The following is a 19,027-nucleotide window of genomic DNA, read 5'->3' as shown; positions in this document are numbered from 1 at the left end:
CTTAACCCTTCATATAACAATTTTGAGGGTAAAATAACTGAAGCCGGAATCTTTTCAAATGTACCTGGTTTCTCAATTCTTGGAAATCCTAAGCTCTGTGCTGGCAACTCAAATTACATTTACTTGCATGCCCCAACATAAAGCCTCATTCATCTTGAGGACTACTTGCCCGAAATGTAGTCATCCCTGTAACTTGTGCACTTGCCTTCTTAATTGCTATGTCTGGCTTCATTGTTGCCTGCTCAATGCTTAAAAAGCGAAAAGGTCTACCTACAACTTCATGTCCTTATAAGGATTGGAAATTAGAAGCCTCTTACTCAAAACTTGTTGAATCAACTAATTGGGTTCTCTATGGAAATCTGATTGGTTCAAGAAATTTTGGTTCTGTTTACAAAGGAGTACTCCCCAGTGATGGAACTCTAGTTGCAATAAAGGTATTAAACCTTCTTCAACAACGAGCATCCAAGAGTTTTATGGATTAATGCAAAGCTTTAAGAAGCATAAGGCACATTGATCTTCTCAGGATCATAACTGCATGCTCAAGCATTGACAATCAGGGCCAAGATTTCAAAAGTCTAGTTTTTGAGTATATGGTGAATGGAAGCCTAGATGCCTGGCTGCATCTACGAGATGATGAGCAATCTCGAAGCAAGAGATTGAGCCTTATCCAAAAACTCAATATTGCAATTGACGTTGCTTCTGCATTGGATTATATCCGCCATTGTTGTGGAACTTCAATTGTTTATTGTGATATGAAGCCAGGGAATGTTCTTCTTAACGAAGATATAGTGGCTCACGTTGGTGACTTACGTTGGTGACTTTGGTTTAGCAAGGTTCATCTTGGAGGAGTCTGATGATCCCTCTCAAAATCAAACCATGTCAACCGGGTTAAAGGGTTCGAAGGCTACATTCCTCCAGGTATGAGTTTCTATCACTTCCAATGTTTTCTTTTCCTAATAACTTATCACTAGGCCAAATTAAGTCCTAATGTATGTATTGAATGGCAGAGTATGGCATGGGAGGCCAAGTTTCCGTCTTTGGAGATATTTACAGCTTTGGACTATTGTTGCTAGAAATATTCACATGAAGACAACCTACAAATGACATGTTCAAAGGTGGTCTAAGCATTCACTAGTTCGTGACGATGGCGATACCTGACCATGCCATAGACATAGTTGACCCTTCATTGCTAATTGAATGTGAAGATGCACATGGTGATCAAATCCCAGTTCATGCAAGAAGGTTGGAGGAATGCTCGGTTTTGATAATGCAAATTGGACTCTCATGCTCTGTGATATCACTGTCAGAGCGGATGCTTATGGATGTTGTTGTCAACAAATTGGAGAATCATATCTCAATTTAAGAGGTAGAGGCTAGAAATATTAATGTGAGTCCCATTCTCCTAGACACCATGGTGTAAGAAAATTATGGTCAACCACTGTTCGATCTTAATCCAACAGTCGAGGACTTAAGATCGAATGGTGGGTGACTACAATTTTTTTTGACCACGAGGTCTAGGATAACGGGACTGGTAAATGTGAGCTTAAGTTTGTTGCATAATTAGTTTCGTCTCGCGTTTGCGTGCAAGAAATCATTTGAATAAGGATATTTTATCTATCAAATTTGTGTGACATCTTGTAAGGTTGAACTCAGCATTTTATATAGTAGAATAAGGAAAGAATGTTTCATTTGCTTTCTAGCTTAGTTGATCTTATTAGTCTCAATCATATTGTTAATGGTTAATTTTCAATTAGGTCTATGACTCTGTTATCTTTATTCCGAGTTTACTGATGCAATTCTCCCACCATGTCATTTGAATGTCTCACAGATAACACAAAAATCTCTACTATTACATGGTATCAATTTTACCCTCAATTAGTCATGTGGTGTCACTAATCCGCGTGCTATGATATAGTTCGAGGAAAAAATGTTTTAATATTCATGAACCAAACATAATGTTAATCTAAAAATATTTAAATTCCGATATATAATTAAAGTTTAAGTGAAATTTGATTCAAATATATTTTTTAAATTATTTTAGATGTTAGATTTAATTTTGAGTCGTCAAATCCTTTTTTTTTTTTTTTTTTTTTACCATTAGAATTGATCTCATTTGATTACAGCCGTTAGATTATAAGTAAAAGACAAAAAGATGTTTAAAATATGACAGTTTCATATGTCCAGAATAGTTTAAGTCAAACTTAAATCTTGGGGGGAATTTAACCTAAAGATATATTTTCTTCTCAAAACTTATTTTAGCCTAGTGGTTGGAGATGGTTTAGGGGGCTTTAAAGCTTATATTTTAAGTTTTATCTCGTGGGTTGGAGATGGTCTAATCAGGAGGGCTATTATTAGTTTAAATTGTCTTTGCCTAGAATGATACTTAAGAATACTAGATCGTATTATTAAGGATTGGTTTGATATCGTTGTGCTTTGAAAAAAAAAATGCTTCTGTCGTGCTGTGAGAATAAACAGCTATGAAATAAAGTAGCAGAATGTTTTGGTAAACTTTTTTTGTAAAAGTGCTTTTGAGAAAAAAAAAAAAGCAATATTATAGTGTTTGATAAACTTTTATGCAAAACAAATGTGAAAAAAAAGTTGGTTTTTCAAAGCTGGACTTTGCAGTTTTGTGTTTTTGGCTTTTTTCACCCAAAATTGTGAAAAAAAAGCTGAAGCTGAATGTTTACCAAACACAAAAAAACTCCCAACTTTTTTTAATAGTCATTTTTTTTCAGAATTACCTCACTACCAAATTAGGACGAAGTGGTTGGCGAAGGCTGTTATTGGTTAATTAGTTTGTAAATTGGATATTCCACCCAATTTCCATTTTATGTTTTTCACAATGAATCTGGGGATGTGATATCTATACATCCTATTTTACTTCTTACACATCTTTTTAATTTTTGACCTTCAGATCGGATGAATTGAAGAAGATCAACAGACAGAAATTATCAAGGGGTGTGAGAAGTAAAATGAGGTGTGTGGATAACACACCTCTAAATCTGAAGAAATATTCCATCTTTTTGGTACACACGAAAAAACAAATCAGAAAAAAGTTTAGAGAGAGAGGAAGGGAGAGGGAGATAGTTACCAAAAAAAGCTCAAATGATGGTGGTGAGGATTTTGTTGGGATGAGATGAGATGAGATAGTCAAACTTAAGCAGCTCAGAGGGAGGCCAAAGCAAATCAAACGTGCTGTAATTTGCATTGGAAAACGCAACCCAACCGAACCAAACCCAACCTCCTCACAAGAAGTCGGAATCCGAGGTTCCTGTCTTCTGATTATTTGCTGGTTTTGTTGTAACTTGCAATTTTATCTCAAATTCAAAGTAGAAACCCAGCAACTTCTTCAGGTGAGTTTTCGGTTTTACTTTCTTTCTGTGTTCTTAAATTTTTACTGCAATTCTGGAATATGATGTTATGATTTCTTTTTCTACTTTATAAATAATTTTGGGTGGTAAATAGAATTAAGCTGTTTTCTTGAATTAGGGCTTAACTGATCCATTTTTACTTGAATTAAATTATCATATGTAAAACGACCCATGAACAATTATTGACTTGTTTTTTTTAAGGGAAAATTATTGACTTAATATGTGCAGGAACTTGTAATTATTACTAGTATCTTTTTCTTAGCACAAACTGTAGGCATCAAATTTTGGAAATATCATTTTGTACAAGCGTTCTTTTGTTATTCGTTGCAGAAATTTTCGTGCTTACAATTCATATTTGAATTGTAAATTGTTTAGATGCCATTGTTTTCAGGGTTTGGTTAGTCTGTTACATTAAGCAAGCTTATTGGAAATTCGATTCTTATCAGAGCCTTGGATTGAAAATGAGAGCGATTGCTCAATCTATTCACCAATGTAGATTGTCTTTGCGGCATCAAGCATGTCATTACTCAAGTGGTTTTGTGACAAGGCAGAAGCCGTTGGTAAACACCTGTGCTGGCGTTGCTCATCAATTCGCTAAAAATGGCGAGTTTGATATACTTCCACCCCCCACGCTTATGGTCTCAAGAGCTCTGTCAATTGATGCAGCTCAAGTTACTAATGGAGGTACTTCTTCTATTTTGGGTAGTCTTAGTTTGTAAAGAAGCATTCTAGTGTAAGTTTTGATGGTTTTGAGTTCAATAGCAGATGTAAAAAAAGCGGGGCCACTTGTTGAGTATGAACGAAGAATTGCTGCAGGGGAACTTGTTGACGGTGATGCCTACCAGGTACGGAAAACAACTCAGTGGGTGTATTCTTTATCAGTTTCATATGTATAAATGAGGAAATGGTAAGAATGAAAACTGTTTGGTATCTTCCTTCATTCAAAATTTGAAGTGTTAAATGGCGCAGTGACGGTGCATGCAAACCTTGGAAGTCAGCTTCATGTTTTCACATACTGTTTGTTTGTTTTGGTTGAACAGATAATGTTTGTTACTGGACACTATTTAGAGGGAAATTATCCCGTAATTTGGTTTAGAAGATTTAAACTTTCGGTCTTATTTAGTAAATCATGTGTTAAATGTGGGGTGCTCTGGTTGGATAACAGCTGAAAGAACTGTACTATTGCTTAAGACAATTAATATGCGTTCTCTATTTATTTTTCTTTCTTTTTTAAACGACTAATTTTTGCAGGTAGGCACCTTAAGAGAACTCCAAAGGCTTTATGATGAACTTGTGCAATCAGCTGATGCCTGCCGGTTGGATAGATATTCAACTTCTGCAAAATCCGGAAGGTACTCTTTGAAACTTGTTTAATTTCACCACTTGTGATCCAAATTCAAATTGTAGGCTGGTATAGCCTATCATTAGCTTCGTGGTGAATTTTTTCTTTTCCTACTTCTAATTTGTTCCATCTAGAAGTATTTACCAATCATTCATCCTTTTGTCCGTACACAGGAGTAGGTGGTTGTGGTCTCGTTTCATCCCACAATCTTCAACCTCACCTGTCAAAGGTCTTTATCTATATGGAGGAGTGGGAACCGGTAAAACCATGTTGATGGACTTGTTTTTTTATCAGCTGTAAGTTTAAATGAATGTTCTTTTTGTTATATTATTGTTTAATTTTCTAGATATTGTCATGCTGTTGTTCATAATCGTTGAGGAACAGTCCTTGTAAATACAATGGATCTTGGTGGTTATCAAAATTTATTTATTTCTGTTCTTGAATGTCAACTTTTCCAACTTTTCCTCCGTCACATATTGCCATATTTATCTCCTAATACTTTGATTTTCATTTCTCAGACAATGCAGTTGGAGGAAAAAGAGGATTCATTTTCATGACTTTATGCTGAATGTACATAAAACATTGCGAGTAAGATGCAATTCTTGATAAAAAAAAACTTCATTTGTCATATCTGAGAAATATCTTCTTATGCGAACGTAGGCTGTGTTTGGTAAAGTTTTAGGGTTACATTGTTTAACTCCCATTGTGAGAAATGTATCATGTAGTGCAGTAGATATCTGAACAGGTTGTCTTACAGTACTTTTGAAAAGAGAGATTTTATTTCAAAATAAGAGCTGTGCATTTACAATACAACTGGTTTTCATACTTCCGGATTAGGAACACATTTTTTTCAATCAGTTAATTTTCATCTGTACATTCGAACTAACTGTTCATTTCATTCTGGACATTTGTTGCTTTGGTACTAGTTCTTATAAAACTACCCATTAAGGTTAGTGTGGATGTTGTATATTTTCTCAGAAGCACCAGGGTGTAGAAGATCCGCTTGAAGTTGTTGCAGGAGAGATATCAGACGAGGCAGTCTTGTTGTGTCTGGATGAATTCATGGTAGAGTACTAGTATGTGAAAATATGATTGGAAATCATATCGTACTACTTGTTCTTTTGTTGTACTGATTATCCTGTGGTCTTTTGTAGGTGACTGATGTTGCTGATGCATTAATATTAAATCGTCTGTTTAGACATCTCTTTGATAACGGTATTGTAAGTAGTTTACTTTTATTTACTCTCTTGTGCTCATGGCCTTTTATACACTGAATCTATGCAGTTTCCAATGAAATTCATACAATTTTTTTTGTTTTGATTTTGATTTTTAATTTTTTGTGCGAGGCAAGTTTAGATCCTTGTTTCCACCTCCAATCGTGCTCCAGATAAGCTGTATGAAGGTGGACTGCAGAGGGATCTTTTTCTGCCGTTCATTGCAACCTTGAAGGTATGTATCTGGATGTGATCTCATCTGCTCGTTATTAGATTGGTTCAAACCAGTGATTTTAAAATGCGCTTGGCACAAAACAAGTTAAAATGTAGCCAAACCACTTGTGGAGTGACCAAATCTTTAACTGGGTTTTGTTTGGTGCTAGAAAATTTGTTTGTGTACACATCGTGTGCATAACTTTTTATCATGCTTTCCTTATCTGTTATTTAGTTTGCACTTCATAACAACGGGATATTTTGGCTGTAGGAAAGATGTGTAGTTCATGAAATTGGTTCTGCAGTAGACTACCGGAAACTGACTTCGGTGAGATATCAAGTCCATTAAGATTATTCCACATGTTCAGGTGATATTACCTAATGTTTATAAATATCGAATCTCATGATTGGACCTTAACTACAGGCGGAGCAGGGTTTCTACTTTGTTGGCAAAGATTTGTCGGGATTTCTTGAGCAAAAATTTCAAGAATTGATTGGGGAACACGAAGCTGTTCCACAAGAAGCAGAAGTAGTAATGGGAAGGACATTAAAGGTACTTTCTTGGTTGCCTTTGAGGCATGTGCTGAGAAATATTATGTAGTCATGTTGATTTTTGGATCTGACTATATGTTTTTTTAATTCCTATAAGGTTCCGCTAGGTGCTAACGGATGTGCGTATTTTCCTTTTGAGGAACTCTGTGACAGACCATTGGGAGCTGCAGATTATCTGGGATTGTGCAGTAAGTAAAGCCTAGCAGATTCGATCATTTCATGCATATTAGGATATTAAGATAGCGATATATGACATCGTTGTGTTGAGTCTTGGGAATGGATTCAAATTAATATTTAGTACTGTTGCAGTCCTACACTAAGAATAGGAGCTGCAAAACATAAATCTGGATGTCGAACATTGGATCATACATCCCTGTATTCTTTTTTTAATTAAAACCTCTTCTCATCTTATTCTTGACTAATACTTGCGCAGTTTCAAAATTCATGTGTCTTTTATCCGCCTATTCCTATATGTGACAAATGAATGATAGATATCGATCTTTGTCAACCCTTATAGATTTTATTTTTACTTGGATGCACAAAGATTGAAATCGTATTTCCTTAGAACTATTGGCTCTTCTTTAGTAGTAGGAGCTGCCAAACACCCTATTATGCAAATTTCGTATTTCAAGAATCAAGAATAAGTTCTCTTAAAGGTTTTGCATTTTCCTTTTACAGAGAACTACCATACCTTGGCATTGGAGGGCGTCCCAGTTTTCGGACTCCACAATAGGACAGCTGCATACCGGTTTGTCACTCTAGTTGATGTATGTTCTCTGTTTCTTCATAAATAGGTTGGCCATTTTAGTTACAACTTTTGGAATTCGGTCAGTTCATGCTCCAAATTGACACGGAAGGGAACACATCTCCTCTGTAAAATCTTTTTCAATACCTCCTCCTCTTTTTCCTGCTAATTCCCAAACACATCAACATTCCGCTTTTCTGAAATATTAGGGAATAAGATTTGTTCATATCTTTGGTTGTCCTCCATAGGATACTGCTGTAACTTCATTTGGGTTATAGCTTAATCACCATTCCTTTCTCCCCCATCATGATTTGTAGCATTCGAAATAGATAAGCTGTATTAAATTATGCTATTCACTAATGTGGCCACAGGTGATGTACGAGAACAAGGCCAGGCTTTTGTGTACAGCTGAGGGAACTCCCTTTGAACTCTTTGAAAAGATAGTGACAATCGCTGATGCCCAACAAATTGCACCTAGAACCTCTTCGAGATCAAGGAAAAATGATGTTGCAGGGCTGTGCGTGGATAATGAATTGGGTTTTGCCAAAGACCGCACCATTAGTAGGTATGTTCCTCTGCAGAATCCATAATAGCAATTACTTTGGAACTCGGATTCTATCTTTGTACCTGTCTCATTTGTCTATTATTGCTCATTGGTGCATCCTTTCTAGTACTACATGACAACTTTCCCAATTTTCTTGAAAATATGCACGCTTTGATTGGATGAAATTCCCGAGGTTAGTATCAAATCAATTCTGTTGATTTGGATTTAAGGGCGGGAAAGAAAATGTGGCGTGCATTATGTTTAGAAATTTTGGGTCATCAAAAGGTCTTGTTCTCCTTCACCTCTTTTAGGCATGCATTGTCTTATCCCAACCTTTTACAACTCGAACCAGTATATCTCATTTAGAATCTTGCGTCATGTTTTTGTCCTACTTTCACCATTTACAACCCCTAAAACGAAATAAGTGTAACTGAAAATAAGTGACTTAAGGTTTCTGGGATTGAATTGGGAAGGGAATGGAAAAAAACTTGAAGAATAAGTCTATTTTGACATGACGTAGTTTTGGTTGTATGAAGTTGTCAATCTGGTTGTTCTGGATCTCTCTATATTACAACTTTGCTTTTTTGATCAAAATATTGCAACTTTGCTAGTATTGACTGTGAAACCACTGCGGAGTGCAGATTAACAGAGATGAATAGCAAAGAATATTTGGAGCACCATGCCGAAACATTGGCTGAGAAGAATTCACAGGAAGCTGTGAATCTCAATAAGATGGTGCAAGTATGATACCATAAACAAATCCAGCTGACTCCAGTAAACCTTCGTTTTGTTAACTCTATGGTTGCATTTCAAGAATCAGCATTCACCATCATTGTGTAGTTTTGAGGCTTGATTATTTCCTTGTGATTTATGTGCTATTTAACCAGGTCATCAGAATAATTTCTTTTTTATTTTATATATATATATATATATATATATATATATATATATATATAAAACAAACGATATTATGCTAAGGGGCTTAGCCTCACAATGGGCTAACAATAATGTGGTTCAAATCCACCTTTGGTGAGAATCGAATACAAGACTTCTCACTTACAAATAAAGAGGAATTACTTGAATGAGAGTGTGAAAGAGTTGATAACTTTTCGTTTTCTTCAATGAATGAGCAAGGCTTTCAACTATTTATGTTTTTTAGACGAAATGATAGTGGTTTTATTAGCAACTCAATAAAATGTACAAACTTCAAACATCCCATCTTGAATTAAATCCGAAGGATCCTCAGACAAAAATAACCCTAAAATAAAAACAAGGCCAACATTGCCAATCTAATAACCGCTATATCTGCGGATCTTTTAGTGTGAAAAGTACAAGAACACAAATAGCACTTCAAAGTCAAAAGAACTTTAATCCTCACTAGAAATTCAATCATTTTATAATCTGTAACTTAAAGAGACTTTGCGCACAAAATCGCCAGCAAAAACAACATGGGAACACTCTGCATACAAGCAGCGCCACCTCTAAAGAGGAACTGCAGAAGAAACAAATAATGGCCGCTACGATAGGGTCGCTGCGCAAAAAACCGCCAACGAAGCTACCAATTGCATCATGATTAACTACATCAACACCACCATGAGACATGAGCAAAAGACACAAGCCTAAAAGGGCAAATTTAACACGCACAAAAGCCAAATTAAAAAACCCACCTCATAAAAATTCAGTCACATCTTTTGCCAAACTAAGAGAAAGGATTCTAAGAGAAGGATTGGATTGGAAAAGGACAAAAAACGATAAAGAGAATGTTGACGACCTTGTTAGGATCTTCTCCTTTAACCTTCACATTTCTTCTTATTGTGCATGTTTCAAACCGCTTATTTTCTAAATTACTTACTCTTTAAAGATTATCTCTGCAAAAAGATTTACTAAATTTGAAATCATTAGTCGTTCAACAGTTATCTATTGATAGAAGATGAATCATAATGTTTTCAGTTGAACACTGAAATTTGTTTTAAAAAAAATCACAGCACTGAACCTTTCCTTCATGAATCTCTTGCAGGCAAAGTTTCTCAAGTGCAAAAGTCAAAGCCATATAGTCGTACAGATCTCATCCTCTATTAGTCACAGACTCACAAGCCAAGGTCATTTGGATTTTTTTACCCATCTGCTCTGCACGCTGTCTTTAAATCCCATAAGCTGAATATCCTTCATCTGGCGTAGTTAGTTGAATGGGTTAATTGCATGTAAGGAACAAAATGGGCACCTTTATTAGAGGTAAATTCCTACCCTAAAATAGTTCTTCACGGATTTAGGGAAAATTTATTTATGATCGAAACCATTGATATTATAAAATATTAAGTAAAATAATGTAATCAACCCATCCACATTAGCTATAAATCAACTGGCTAAACGATTATAATTTTAATTGATTTTTTAAAGAGATAATTTTACATAATTTTTAATAAGAAGGTTTCAAATATAAGAAGAAAGTCCCTGAATGAGAGTCGCAAACTATTTTTGTGTACGAATTTCCCCGCACTTATGTGGAGCCTAGTATCTCGCAAAGACGAAAAATATGAAGCAAGAGATGTAGAAATGGAACTTAAACGATAAAATGAGATTTAAAAAAAATAAAAAATGTTACTTGAAATTCTTTTTCTAAATGGCTATTTAAGAGTGCCAGTTTTTTTCTTTTTTTTTTAGTACAACAATATATTTTACACTAAGGAGAGATGGAGTTCGGCTAAGCTGCATAATAGGCAATCTAATTTGGTATTGAATTCTCTGTCTACAAGATTTGAACCTAAGACCTCTCACTTACAAATAACGAACAATACCACAGACCATAGTACTAAGTGGCTAGAGTGACAGTTTTAACAGCTCCCAAAAAAGTATAAAATGTGAAAGAGTTATTTACACTTCACACCAATGTTTTTTGTATTCTCATAAAAGGTCATGACGTTTCAAAAATTGTACCAACACCTATGAAAGTCATATTTGTTTTCGAAAAGCTCATTCCATGATAATTCTCTATTTGACAAATTTAGAGTTAATTACAAGGACGTCCCTTGAGATTTATCGTATTTTTTTGTTGTTGTAACGAAGGAGTTACATGAAAGCTTTGTAAAACCTAAGGAAGTTACATATGAAAATACAAAAAGACTTGAAGGGGTGTATGTTTTTGATTTTATAATTTGAAATTTCTAGGAGTGCTAGTGTTCGGGCAAAGATTTATCTGGAGAAGGCTCCTTGGACCTCAACACAGCTTCCTAAGGGATTGGCACTTTAGATGTGTAGTTGGGCTCTTACTTGTTAACGTGTTATAAGAAGAGAACAAAGTTAGTCCTGAAAGGTGCCTTTGTGGGGTCTTAGGTGTAGGCCTTGAGACTTATAATCAAAACTAACTAAGTGTTAGGTGTGCCATTGCTATCTCAGTATAGCAGATGTAGAACAAGTGTGTTTGAAGTCGATTACTTGCACCCCAAGTTACTCATACTTCTTGTTATCAAAGGATTGTCGTGGATGAGTTAAGTCCACATTGAACTCTTTTTTTTGCCTTGCAAACAAGGACTTTTAGTTTATAATCTTGTATGCTTGAATGGAGGGAGTTCAGAGCCTTTTAAGTCATTTGTTTGGTCCTAGATTGCTCTTAATGGAAACATATCCATTAAACTTAACCAAATCCAGATGCAAATGGAACTCTTTACAATAGAAAAACAAGTGGAAATGACTTGAATATATGCTGGAGAAAGCATTAAGTAATAGATCTACTAATTTAGAAAACAAACAAAGAGCTTCGGGCAAGATTTCACCTTGTCGGGCAAGGTTGAACTTCTTATAAGGGAATCTATACTATGCTACTGAGGGAGGTAGCAGAGCTTTTAAACTAAACAAGAGATAGCTTCCTTAAAGGACTATCGCTAAAAAGACTGGATCTGGGTTGATTTTAGCTTTTGGATGCAAATCTAGCTTGAGAGCAGAGTTTGTATGTTTGTTTGTTTAATTGGTTGAGTGTCCTTATCTCTGTTGTCTCTTCTCCGTTATATAGACAAATTAGCCCGACTGCTGTAACTTTTGCTGTTACCCAAAAGCACTTGAAGGGTAGTGAGTCATCAGCCTTGTACTTGTAATGCCACTAAAAAGTGTTATTTAGTTGGTAGTAAGTTAGTCTCCATCACTTGTCACATCAATTATAGACACGTGGCTTGTATCCCTTGGCTGAGAAGGCCTTAACTTGCTTCTGGGCTCGATGCTAGGCTTTGGCCAAGTCCTCTTTTAATTTTGGAGCCTTGTCGGGTTTGGTGAAATCACAACAAATATTAAAACGTGTTAGTTTAAATAACTGAATAATGTCGCGGGATTTATTATCACCTCCATTTGCGGTGCGAATATAACGCAGAGGCCTTTTTCATGCGTTCGTCTTCGTCCTTGCAATTTTGGAGTCCACATCCGGCCATTCCTTCCGATCACTGCCTGTCTCTGGCAGGCAATCAAACCCTCTCTGGTGATCACGTTGTTTTATTTATTTATTTAATTTTATTTTATTTATAAATAATTTTCTACCTTTTAATTCGTTAATACATACAATATATATATATATATATATATATATATATATGCATTGCAGATCATAAAAATTTGAAAATGCGTAAGTGCATGCTTGTTAATAGGGAATTAGCATTAGGAGCGATTAACAACATAATATATGTTTGGTTTGTATGACAAGGGCTTCTGAATGAAAGTGTTTCAATTCTTGATACGAGAATTTGTACTGCCGAAGGTGTTTCTTGTTCCTTGAGGTACTATAGATATTAACCGCGATATAAAACGATCATTGTGCATTTCTTTTTCATTAGTTTGAAACACATTTTTTTCGATTTTGTGCTTCAAATAAAGTTCTGCGTCCACAGTAAAATTTGGAATGTTTTGTTCAGTTTGGTGTCGGAGCTTATTCACAGGGGATTGGAGAATTATATACATATCCTCTTGAACGGGAATGGCAGCAGGGGCCGGCAGCCAGAAAAGCTTAAGAAAAGCGTTGAAAACAGTTGGATTGGCGAAAGCCAATGGTGATTTCAAGGTAATATTAAAGCTTGCGTGTGTTGTCACCTTAGTTTGTCAGATTGATCACTTTATAATTCATAAAACTTGATAGGGGATATGCAATGCAGGCACTGGACATTGCCATCGCCAAGGCCACGAATCATGATGAACTACTGCCCAAGGAGAAACATGTTATAAGTGTGTGAATTGCTGTTGCTTGCCAACATGCATGCTTGTTCCGTTGAGTTTATTTATCTATGGTTTTCATTCGATTGGATACTTCTGATCTGTAATATGAAAATTCCCACTGATAGCTAGGGAAGTTGAGCATTCAATTATTCGGTTCGGTTCTACTAGAAAAGTAGCCTCAGATTATAAACCAATGTTTTCAGACTTGTTTTTCATTGTGTTATATGGATAGGATGCAGAGAAATTTCAGCAATAAGTTTTTCCGAGTATCTAATGTCAATTCAGAAAATAACAAGTTTGCTACTCGCCTACTTTCATTTCATCTCCACTTAGATTGCTTATGTTCTTGTGCTGCCAGCTATATTAAATGCAGTGTCAGCTTCACGACCTCGCGCTGAAGTTGCGTATTGCATCTTTGGTCTTGCCAGGCGTCTTTCTAAGACCCACAGTTGGAAGGTATGCTCCTATTGACCACCTTGCTTATTTTGTTTCCCTTTACAACTGCTTCATGCAGTGCATACATACAGCAGAAGTAACTGATAGGTTCAGGGAGTAGATGTCAATTGCATATGATAAGATTGGGTTAGTCGATAAATATATCATAGATAATCTACTAATGGATCCAAACGGTTTAGTGTTTTCAGCAGCTCAGCGGAAGTAGTTTTTCTTCTCAAATTTAACCGATTTTCCACTCTACCAATGTATAATATAGGCAATATTGGTGGTAAAATTAAAGTCATATTACATCGAATCCTTTCAGATATAGGTAGTTAGTATTGTTCATGCAGTACTAGATCAAGAAAGGGAAAATAAATGTAAACTAGAACCCTCAAGTTTTCTTTATTCAATACCAGTTTCGTATTGAAATATCAGATTATTCAGCTAACACTAGACCTGATGACCTGCTTTTTGATGATTGTCGTAACCCCTTGACTTCGTGTTGTGATAATATTGGAAATGTATTCAACCTGACAAAAAGAAGTATATAACTCCTGGTTCCACGTTGTTGTATTAGTTGTATATACATCTTTCTTCAAATAACTCTCTGCATATATGATTCTTGTTTCCAATGATCTCCGTCTGCAATGGACATTTCCCATTATTTGTTAATGCATGAATATAAACAATATTTGTAAGAATACAAAGAGTCTCAGCTTGCAGTTATGTATATGCCTAGGTAGCACTGAAAACTGTGATTGTTGTGCACCGCGGGTTGAGGGAAGTTGATGATACATTTTGCGACTCGCTAGTCAAATATAGCTGGAGTAGAGGTCATATGCTGGATTTATCTCATGTTTGGGATGAATCAAGTACAAGTGGTACGTACTATTCCTTTTCTTAACATTAATTTATTATCTGAAGAGGTTTTCTAGCTAGCACTGCTAAGACTGACCATTGAGGTGTGTTTTGGCATCAAGCATTGGGTTATTCTGCCTGGGTGCGGACATATGCATCATATCTTGAAGAGCACCTTGAATGTTTCCGCGTATTGAAGTATGACGTTCAGAAAGATCACTCGGTACGCAGTTTGAATAAATCATTATGTGTAAGCAAGCTGATCTTCAATATATTAAGGCCCACTGAACGTGTATTTTATGCTAAACCAACCTATCATTTGGTATGCTTAAACACTATCGATTTTAACACGTCAACTGTATGTTACATTTCTTTGCTATTTTCAGATCGTATAAATGGTCAGTTTTGAGATGCTGTTACGAATAAAGGATCTAATATGTTTGATATGTCTACAGAAACCCAAGGAACTTGATACCACAGACTTACTAAGGCAATTACCCGCTTTGCAACACCTTCTTTCTCGCCTTCTTGATTGCCAGGTGCGAATCCATGCTTTTTTACTTTATTTTTGTAGTTTCATTATCCTCTTTGAAATTTGTGTCATTCATTTTTCCTGCATTTTAAATTGAAAACTGATCTTATCCGCCACTGTTGTGTCTCTCCCCCTTAAATATTTTATGAAAGTATCGATATCTTGCTGTTTTGCAGCCAGAGGTGGGAACACTATATAATGTCTTGATTCAATATGCCCTTTCAATGGTAAGAATTATCAGAACCTCATCAATATTGTTACTAGCTAGCTATAACCTAACCTCAGATTAGCTCCTGTAATCTTTGTTCTAACCTTGCGTAGGGTGTTCCTCCATCAGGTTGCAGGTGAAAGTGCAAAGCTATATGCTGCAATTAATGGTGGTATTGTCAATTTACTTGACAAGGTGAGCCTTGGTTTTCATCTGTGCAATATGGAAGGCTTTTGTGTCCATCCTAGCTAGCTTTCATGAAACATCAATCTAGCACTCTCACTCTATTTTCTGGCAGTTTTTTGAGATGCAGCGAGATGATGCAGTTAAAGCACTTGAAATATACAAGAAGTCAGGAAGTCAGGTATATGTTGCTCACTGCTCTTGTTGTTGTACTATTGCTTCCTTCAAAGATGTTATATCAAACTTTATATTCAAATTTGGAAACATTTTATGTTGCTGTAGGAAGAGAGGTTATCGGAGTTCTTTGAGAGCTGCAGGAGCCTTAATTTTGGACGGGCACTGGAATTCATTAAAATTGAACGGGTTGGAGTTTTCAATTTTGACTTTGTATTTCTTATGAGTCCCCCTTGAATTGATTCCTGATTGTGGATATTATCTATAACTGCAGCCCCCTGCATCATTCTTGACTACCCTGGAAGATTATGTGAAGGAGGCTCCCTGCAGTACAACGCTTCAGTGTACACCGGTATGATGCTTCAACTTTTTGTTCTATGGTTCTCATGTTATGCACTCACCATAATTTGACAAACTTATTTGATCGAAGGGAGGCTAATGTCCACATAATAGAACAATCTAAATCTTTTGTATGTTTCTCGTGAGCAATTATAACAAGTTGTAACCGCATTATATACTTCGTGCATCAAACTTCTTTCCACCAAAATTTCTCAATTAAAGAGCTAATCAACAGCATAACTTGTGATCAGACCGATGATGAGCAAGATTCTGCTCCCAAGGAAGTTGAGACGATAGAAGGTGATTTGTTAATTGACCACAAACCAGATGATAATAATAGTGAACAAAAATCAAATGAAGGCCCAAAGAGTGAGAGTGAGGCTGCTGCCACATCACATGTTGTTGACCTCCTGGTATGGTAAATGCTGCTGCGTTTGGTATACAAATGGACACTTGCATTTTAATTTCCTTCACTCATCTGTTCTTGTCATTCTTTATATTAGAGCTTCGATGATTTAACTCTGGCAACATCAGAATCGGATGAGAAAAATTCCCTCGCACTTGCAATCGTTGAGCCTGGTAATTAACTTCTACTTTTCCTTTGTTTTTAATTGATACTATGCTACCTAGCATGTAGTGTCTAACAGTCTAAGGACAGATATACTAAATGGTTTATTTGGCTTGTACATCTTATCACATCAGATTCCAAACCAGAATGCCTGAATACGACAAGTGCGGAGGAGTCCAGTTGGGAGGTGGCACTTTTTACAGCACCAAGTTGCCACGCAGCTGCAGTTACAGCACCAACTTCTAATGTAGTTCCAGTTGAAGAGATAAAGTCGGTAAGGCTTCCTTTCCTTGTCACGTGCTTGCACTTAGGATAATTCGTCCTGATTACGGATTTGGATTAAGGCAATCTGATAACACCAAATTAATTATAACCGGTTGTTGGAAAAAATTACTCAGAAGATTGGGGTAACATTGCTCTTCTGTGTTAAAAAATATGCAGGGTGTTGGGCTGGACAGGTTGACACTGGACAGTCTGTACGATGGTGCAATCACAAGTACACAAAATCCGAATAATAACGTGATGTACTACCATAGACAGATGCCGTCTAATCCTTTTGATGATGTTGTTGATCCTTACCAATTAGCCTCCCCATTTCACCCAACCAACATGCAGATGGCTATCATGCCCCAACAAGTACAACAAGGCCCAGTACCATTTTATGCTTCGTATAGCAATGCACTTGCAATACCGCCAACCAACATGCAAATGCCTCCTTTCATGCCTCAACAACAAGCTTTCATTATGCAGCAGCAGCAACAGCAGCAGTTAGCCAACATCAGCCATAACCCCACAAATTCTTCCAGCAATCCCTTCGCTATTGATCAGAGTTATTCACAACCACCTTCAGAATTCTTGCAATGGCATGGTTTAGTTGATCCCCCAAAAGAAGTTGAGCATTTCTGATTTCTGCCCCAAGCAAGGTTTGAGTTTTGGAGTGGAAGAGCAGCGGCTGTCCGAGTCATGGAAATTTTTGGTGTAAAATAGCAGCCATTTCAGTTCATATTTTAGGCACTACTTGTGCTGCAGGTTGAGATGTGCTTCGACAGTAAATGACTTCTCTCTCTCATTTTCTGCTCTCCCTTTCTTTTCTTTTGAACCAAGACTAAAAGAACAACTTGTTAAACTTCAAAAACAAAAAAATATGAATCCAAGCTGTTCGCACTTCAAAAAAGTCCTCGTGCACTGAGTCCTAGTGAAAAAAGAGAATAACAAAAAGTGCATGAGGACTTTTTTGAAGTGCGAACTGCTTCCAGCAATAACCTTTGGAACAAATTTGCAGACTGGACTTGAACTCGGCATCCAGCGATAGAACTAGCCACCACAAGGGACTAACACCCCCAAAAGACTAAACCGAACAAAGAAGAAAAGAAGAAAAAGAGGGATATAAGTGGAAGGGAATGGAAGGGAAAGGCCTCCAATGGACCGTGCATTATTTCATCGTGCGATTTGGGAAATTTGGAAGAAATAACCAAATTTTAGGCTCCATATAAAGTTATAGCTATCATTTTAATTTTATGATAATTATAACCAAAACTTGATGTAAAAGTACTAGTATACCCTTGATATTAGGGTTTCTCATATTAAACAAAACACAACCTTTAAACTAGGAAAATTTACACTTAGAGTATACTTTCAATACTTAATTATATATTGAGACAGCACCTTTTAAACATTTCAAGAAAGGACATTTTTAAATTCCGCATAAGATGATGTCATGTCCGGTTTTTCCGTTAGAAACAAAATTCCCATATTCTGTTAAATAGCGATCAGCGGTGATTCAAATCATTCGAATTATATCTTCGTTTTCTCTGTTGTTTTTCTTTCTCTCTGAAGTTGATATGTTCCGATTTATATTTCGTCATCTCCCTTAATTATCTCTCGCCATAATATCTATTTGAATCATTCAAGCTTTCTTTGAAAGTAAGTGTTTATCTCACGTTCATCTCTTTGAATTTTATGTGTTCTGATTTAGATTTTCAAGTGTTTGTGTGTTTTTTAATTTATTTTGGTTTAGATTTTGAAAGAGTCTCTGATTTTTCAGTTTTTTATTGGTCGCATTTAGTTTTTTTGGATTGTTCTTGTTTTTTCAGTCATAGTTTTTTAGTTTTGAAGATTTTGATTTGGTTTTGAGCTTATTTCATCGAGTGTTTGGCGAAGGCGATTTTTCATTGTGCTGCTTTTGGTTTTCATTGAAGTTCCTTTTGTTTTTTGCAGTATAGTTATCATATATATATATTAGTTTATGCAACATCAGTTCATAGAATCGTGTAGAATCAATTTGCAAAAGTTTTATTTATTTATTTTTTTTTGGGGGTTGGGGGTGTGGGAACCCCCCCCATAAACATTTAATTTTTTCAACGTAATACATGTGTAGCATAAGTGTGTAGCATCACTGATCAACATCAATTTATATAAACATTAATTCTTAACGTAATACGTGTGCAACATTATTGTGCAACATCAGTTTTATATAATCATTAATTTATAACGTAGTACTTGTGCAACATCAACTCATAAAATCTTAATCAGTTGGCATATTTTTTTTTTTTGGGG

The 19,027-nt window shown here is 36.0% G+C and overlaps 2 protein-coding genes and 1 pseudogene across 14 annotated transcripts; all 3 read left to right on the top strand.

Moving 5' to 3' along the window:
• Positions 1 to 218: 218 nt before the first annotated feature.
• LOC148691630 (putative LRR receptor-like serine/threonine-protein kinase At3g47570 pseudogene) lies at positions 219 to 1,073 on the top strand (annotated as a pseudogene).
• A 1,950-nt stretch (positions 1,074 to 3,023) lies between these two features.
• On the top strand, positions 3,024 to 9,066 carry LOC137737072 (uncharacterized). 5 transcript variants are annotated; one of them, XM_068476430.2, is made up of 15 exons: positions 3,024 to 3,353; positions 3,763 to 4,055; positions 4,137 to 4,216; positions 4,623 to 4,723; positions 4,887 to 5,009; positions 5,232 to 5,301; positions 5,692 to 5,778; positions 5,868 to 5,933; positions 6,070 to 6,162; positions 6,412 to 6,468; positions 6,565 to 6,693; positions 6,790 to 6,880; positions 7,371 to 7,459; positions 7,809 to 8,002; positions 8,623 to 9,066. In XM_068476430.2, the coding sequence occupies exons 2-15, from the start codon at positions 3,833 to 3,835 to the stop codon at positions 8,726 to 8,728; spliced, it is 1,509 nt and encodes a 502-aa protein (XP_068332531.2). In that variant the 5' UTR covers positions 3,024 to 3,353; positions 3,763 to 3,832; the 3' UTR covers positions 8,729 to 9,066. The 5 variants fall into 5 exon arrangements, with proteins under 5 accessions (XP_068332531.2, XP_088538877.1, XP_068332528.2 ...); XM_088682751.1 differs by having other exon boundaries at positions 3,026 to 3,353; positions 3,818 to 4,055; XM_068476427.2 differs by having other exon boundaries at positions 3,026 to 3,353; positions 4,134 to 4,216.
• A 3,217-nt stretch (positions 9,067 to 12,283) lies between these two features.
• LOC137738185 (putative clathrin assembly protein At5g35200) lies at positions 12,284 to 17,540 on the top strand. 9 transcript variants are annotated; one of them, XM_068477811.2, is made up of 17 exons: positions 12,284 to 12,443; positions 12,666 to 12,738; positions 12,874 to 13,019; positions 13,111 to 13,180; positions 13,530 to 13,627; positions 14,349 to 14,490; positions 14,590 to 14,690; positions 14,923 to 15,006; positions 15,176 to 15,226; positions 15,337 to 15,402; positions 15,506 to 15,571; positions 15,673 to 15,753; positions 15,839 to 15,916; positions 16,155 to 16,316; positions 16,407 to 16,482; positions 16,606 to 16,745; positions 16,913 to 17,540. In XM_068477811.2, the coding sequence occupies exons 3-17, from the start codon at positions 12,936 to 12,938 to the stop codon at positions 17,375 to 17,377; spliced, it is 1,764 nt and encodes a 587-aa protein (XP_068333912.2). In that variant the 5' UTR covers positions 12,284 to 12,443; positions 12,666 to 12,738; positions 12,874 to 12,935; the 3' UTR covers positions 17,378 to 17,540. The 9 variants fall into 9 exon arrangements, with proteins under 9 accessions (XP_068333912.2, XP_088538435.1, XP_088538432.1 ...); XM_088682305.1 differs by having other exon boundaries at positions 12,321 to 12,443; positions 14,590 to 14,717; XM_088682307.1 differs by having other exon boundaries at positions 12,322 to 12,443; positions 12,567 to 12,738.
• Positions 17,541 to 19,027: the final 1,487 nt, after the last annotated feature.

The sequence above is a fragment of the Pyrus communis genome, chromosome 13 (genome assembly GCF_041283825.1).
Source record: "Pyrus communis isolate YQ-2024b chromosome 13, ASM4128382v1, whole genome shotgun sequence".
NCBI lineage: Eukaryota > Viridiplantae > Streptophyta > Magnoliopsida > Rosales > Rosaceae > Pyrus > Pyrus communis.
Note: the sequence above shows the minus strand (reverse complement) of the source record. Positions and strands in the feature narration are given on the sequence as shown.

What these genes read in the sequence shown, in the direction of transcription:
- LOC137737072 (XM_068476427.2), top strand. Translation starts at nt 3,833, where the DNA reads ATGAGAGCGATTGCTCAATCTATTCACCAATGTAGATTGTCTTTGCGG. An exon ending in AGATTATCTGGGATTGTGCA is followed by an intron (nt 6,881 to 7,370) that starts GTAAGTAAAGCC and finishes TTCCTTTTACAG; the next exon opens with AGAACTACCATACCTTGGCA. An exon ending in AAAGACCGCACCATTAGTAG is followed by an intron (nt 8,003 to 8,622) that starts GTATGTTCCTCT and finishes TGCGGAGTGCAG; the next exon opens with ATTAACAGAGATGAATAGCA.
- LOC137738185 (XM_088682306.1), top strand. Translation starts at nt 12,936, where the DNA reads ATGGCAGCAGGGGCCGGCAGCCAGAAAAGCTTAAGAAAAGCGTTGAAA. An exon ending in AAGCCAATGGTGATTTCAAG is followed by an intron (nt 13,020 to 13,110) that starts GTAATATTAAAG and finishes TATGCAATGCAG; the next exon opens with GCACTGGACATTGCCATCGC. An exon ending in GGATGAATCAAGTACAAGTG is followed by an intron (nt 14,491 to 14,589) that starts GTACGTACTATT and finishes TTTGGCATCAAG; the next exon opens with CATTGGGTTATTCTGCCTGG.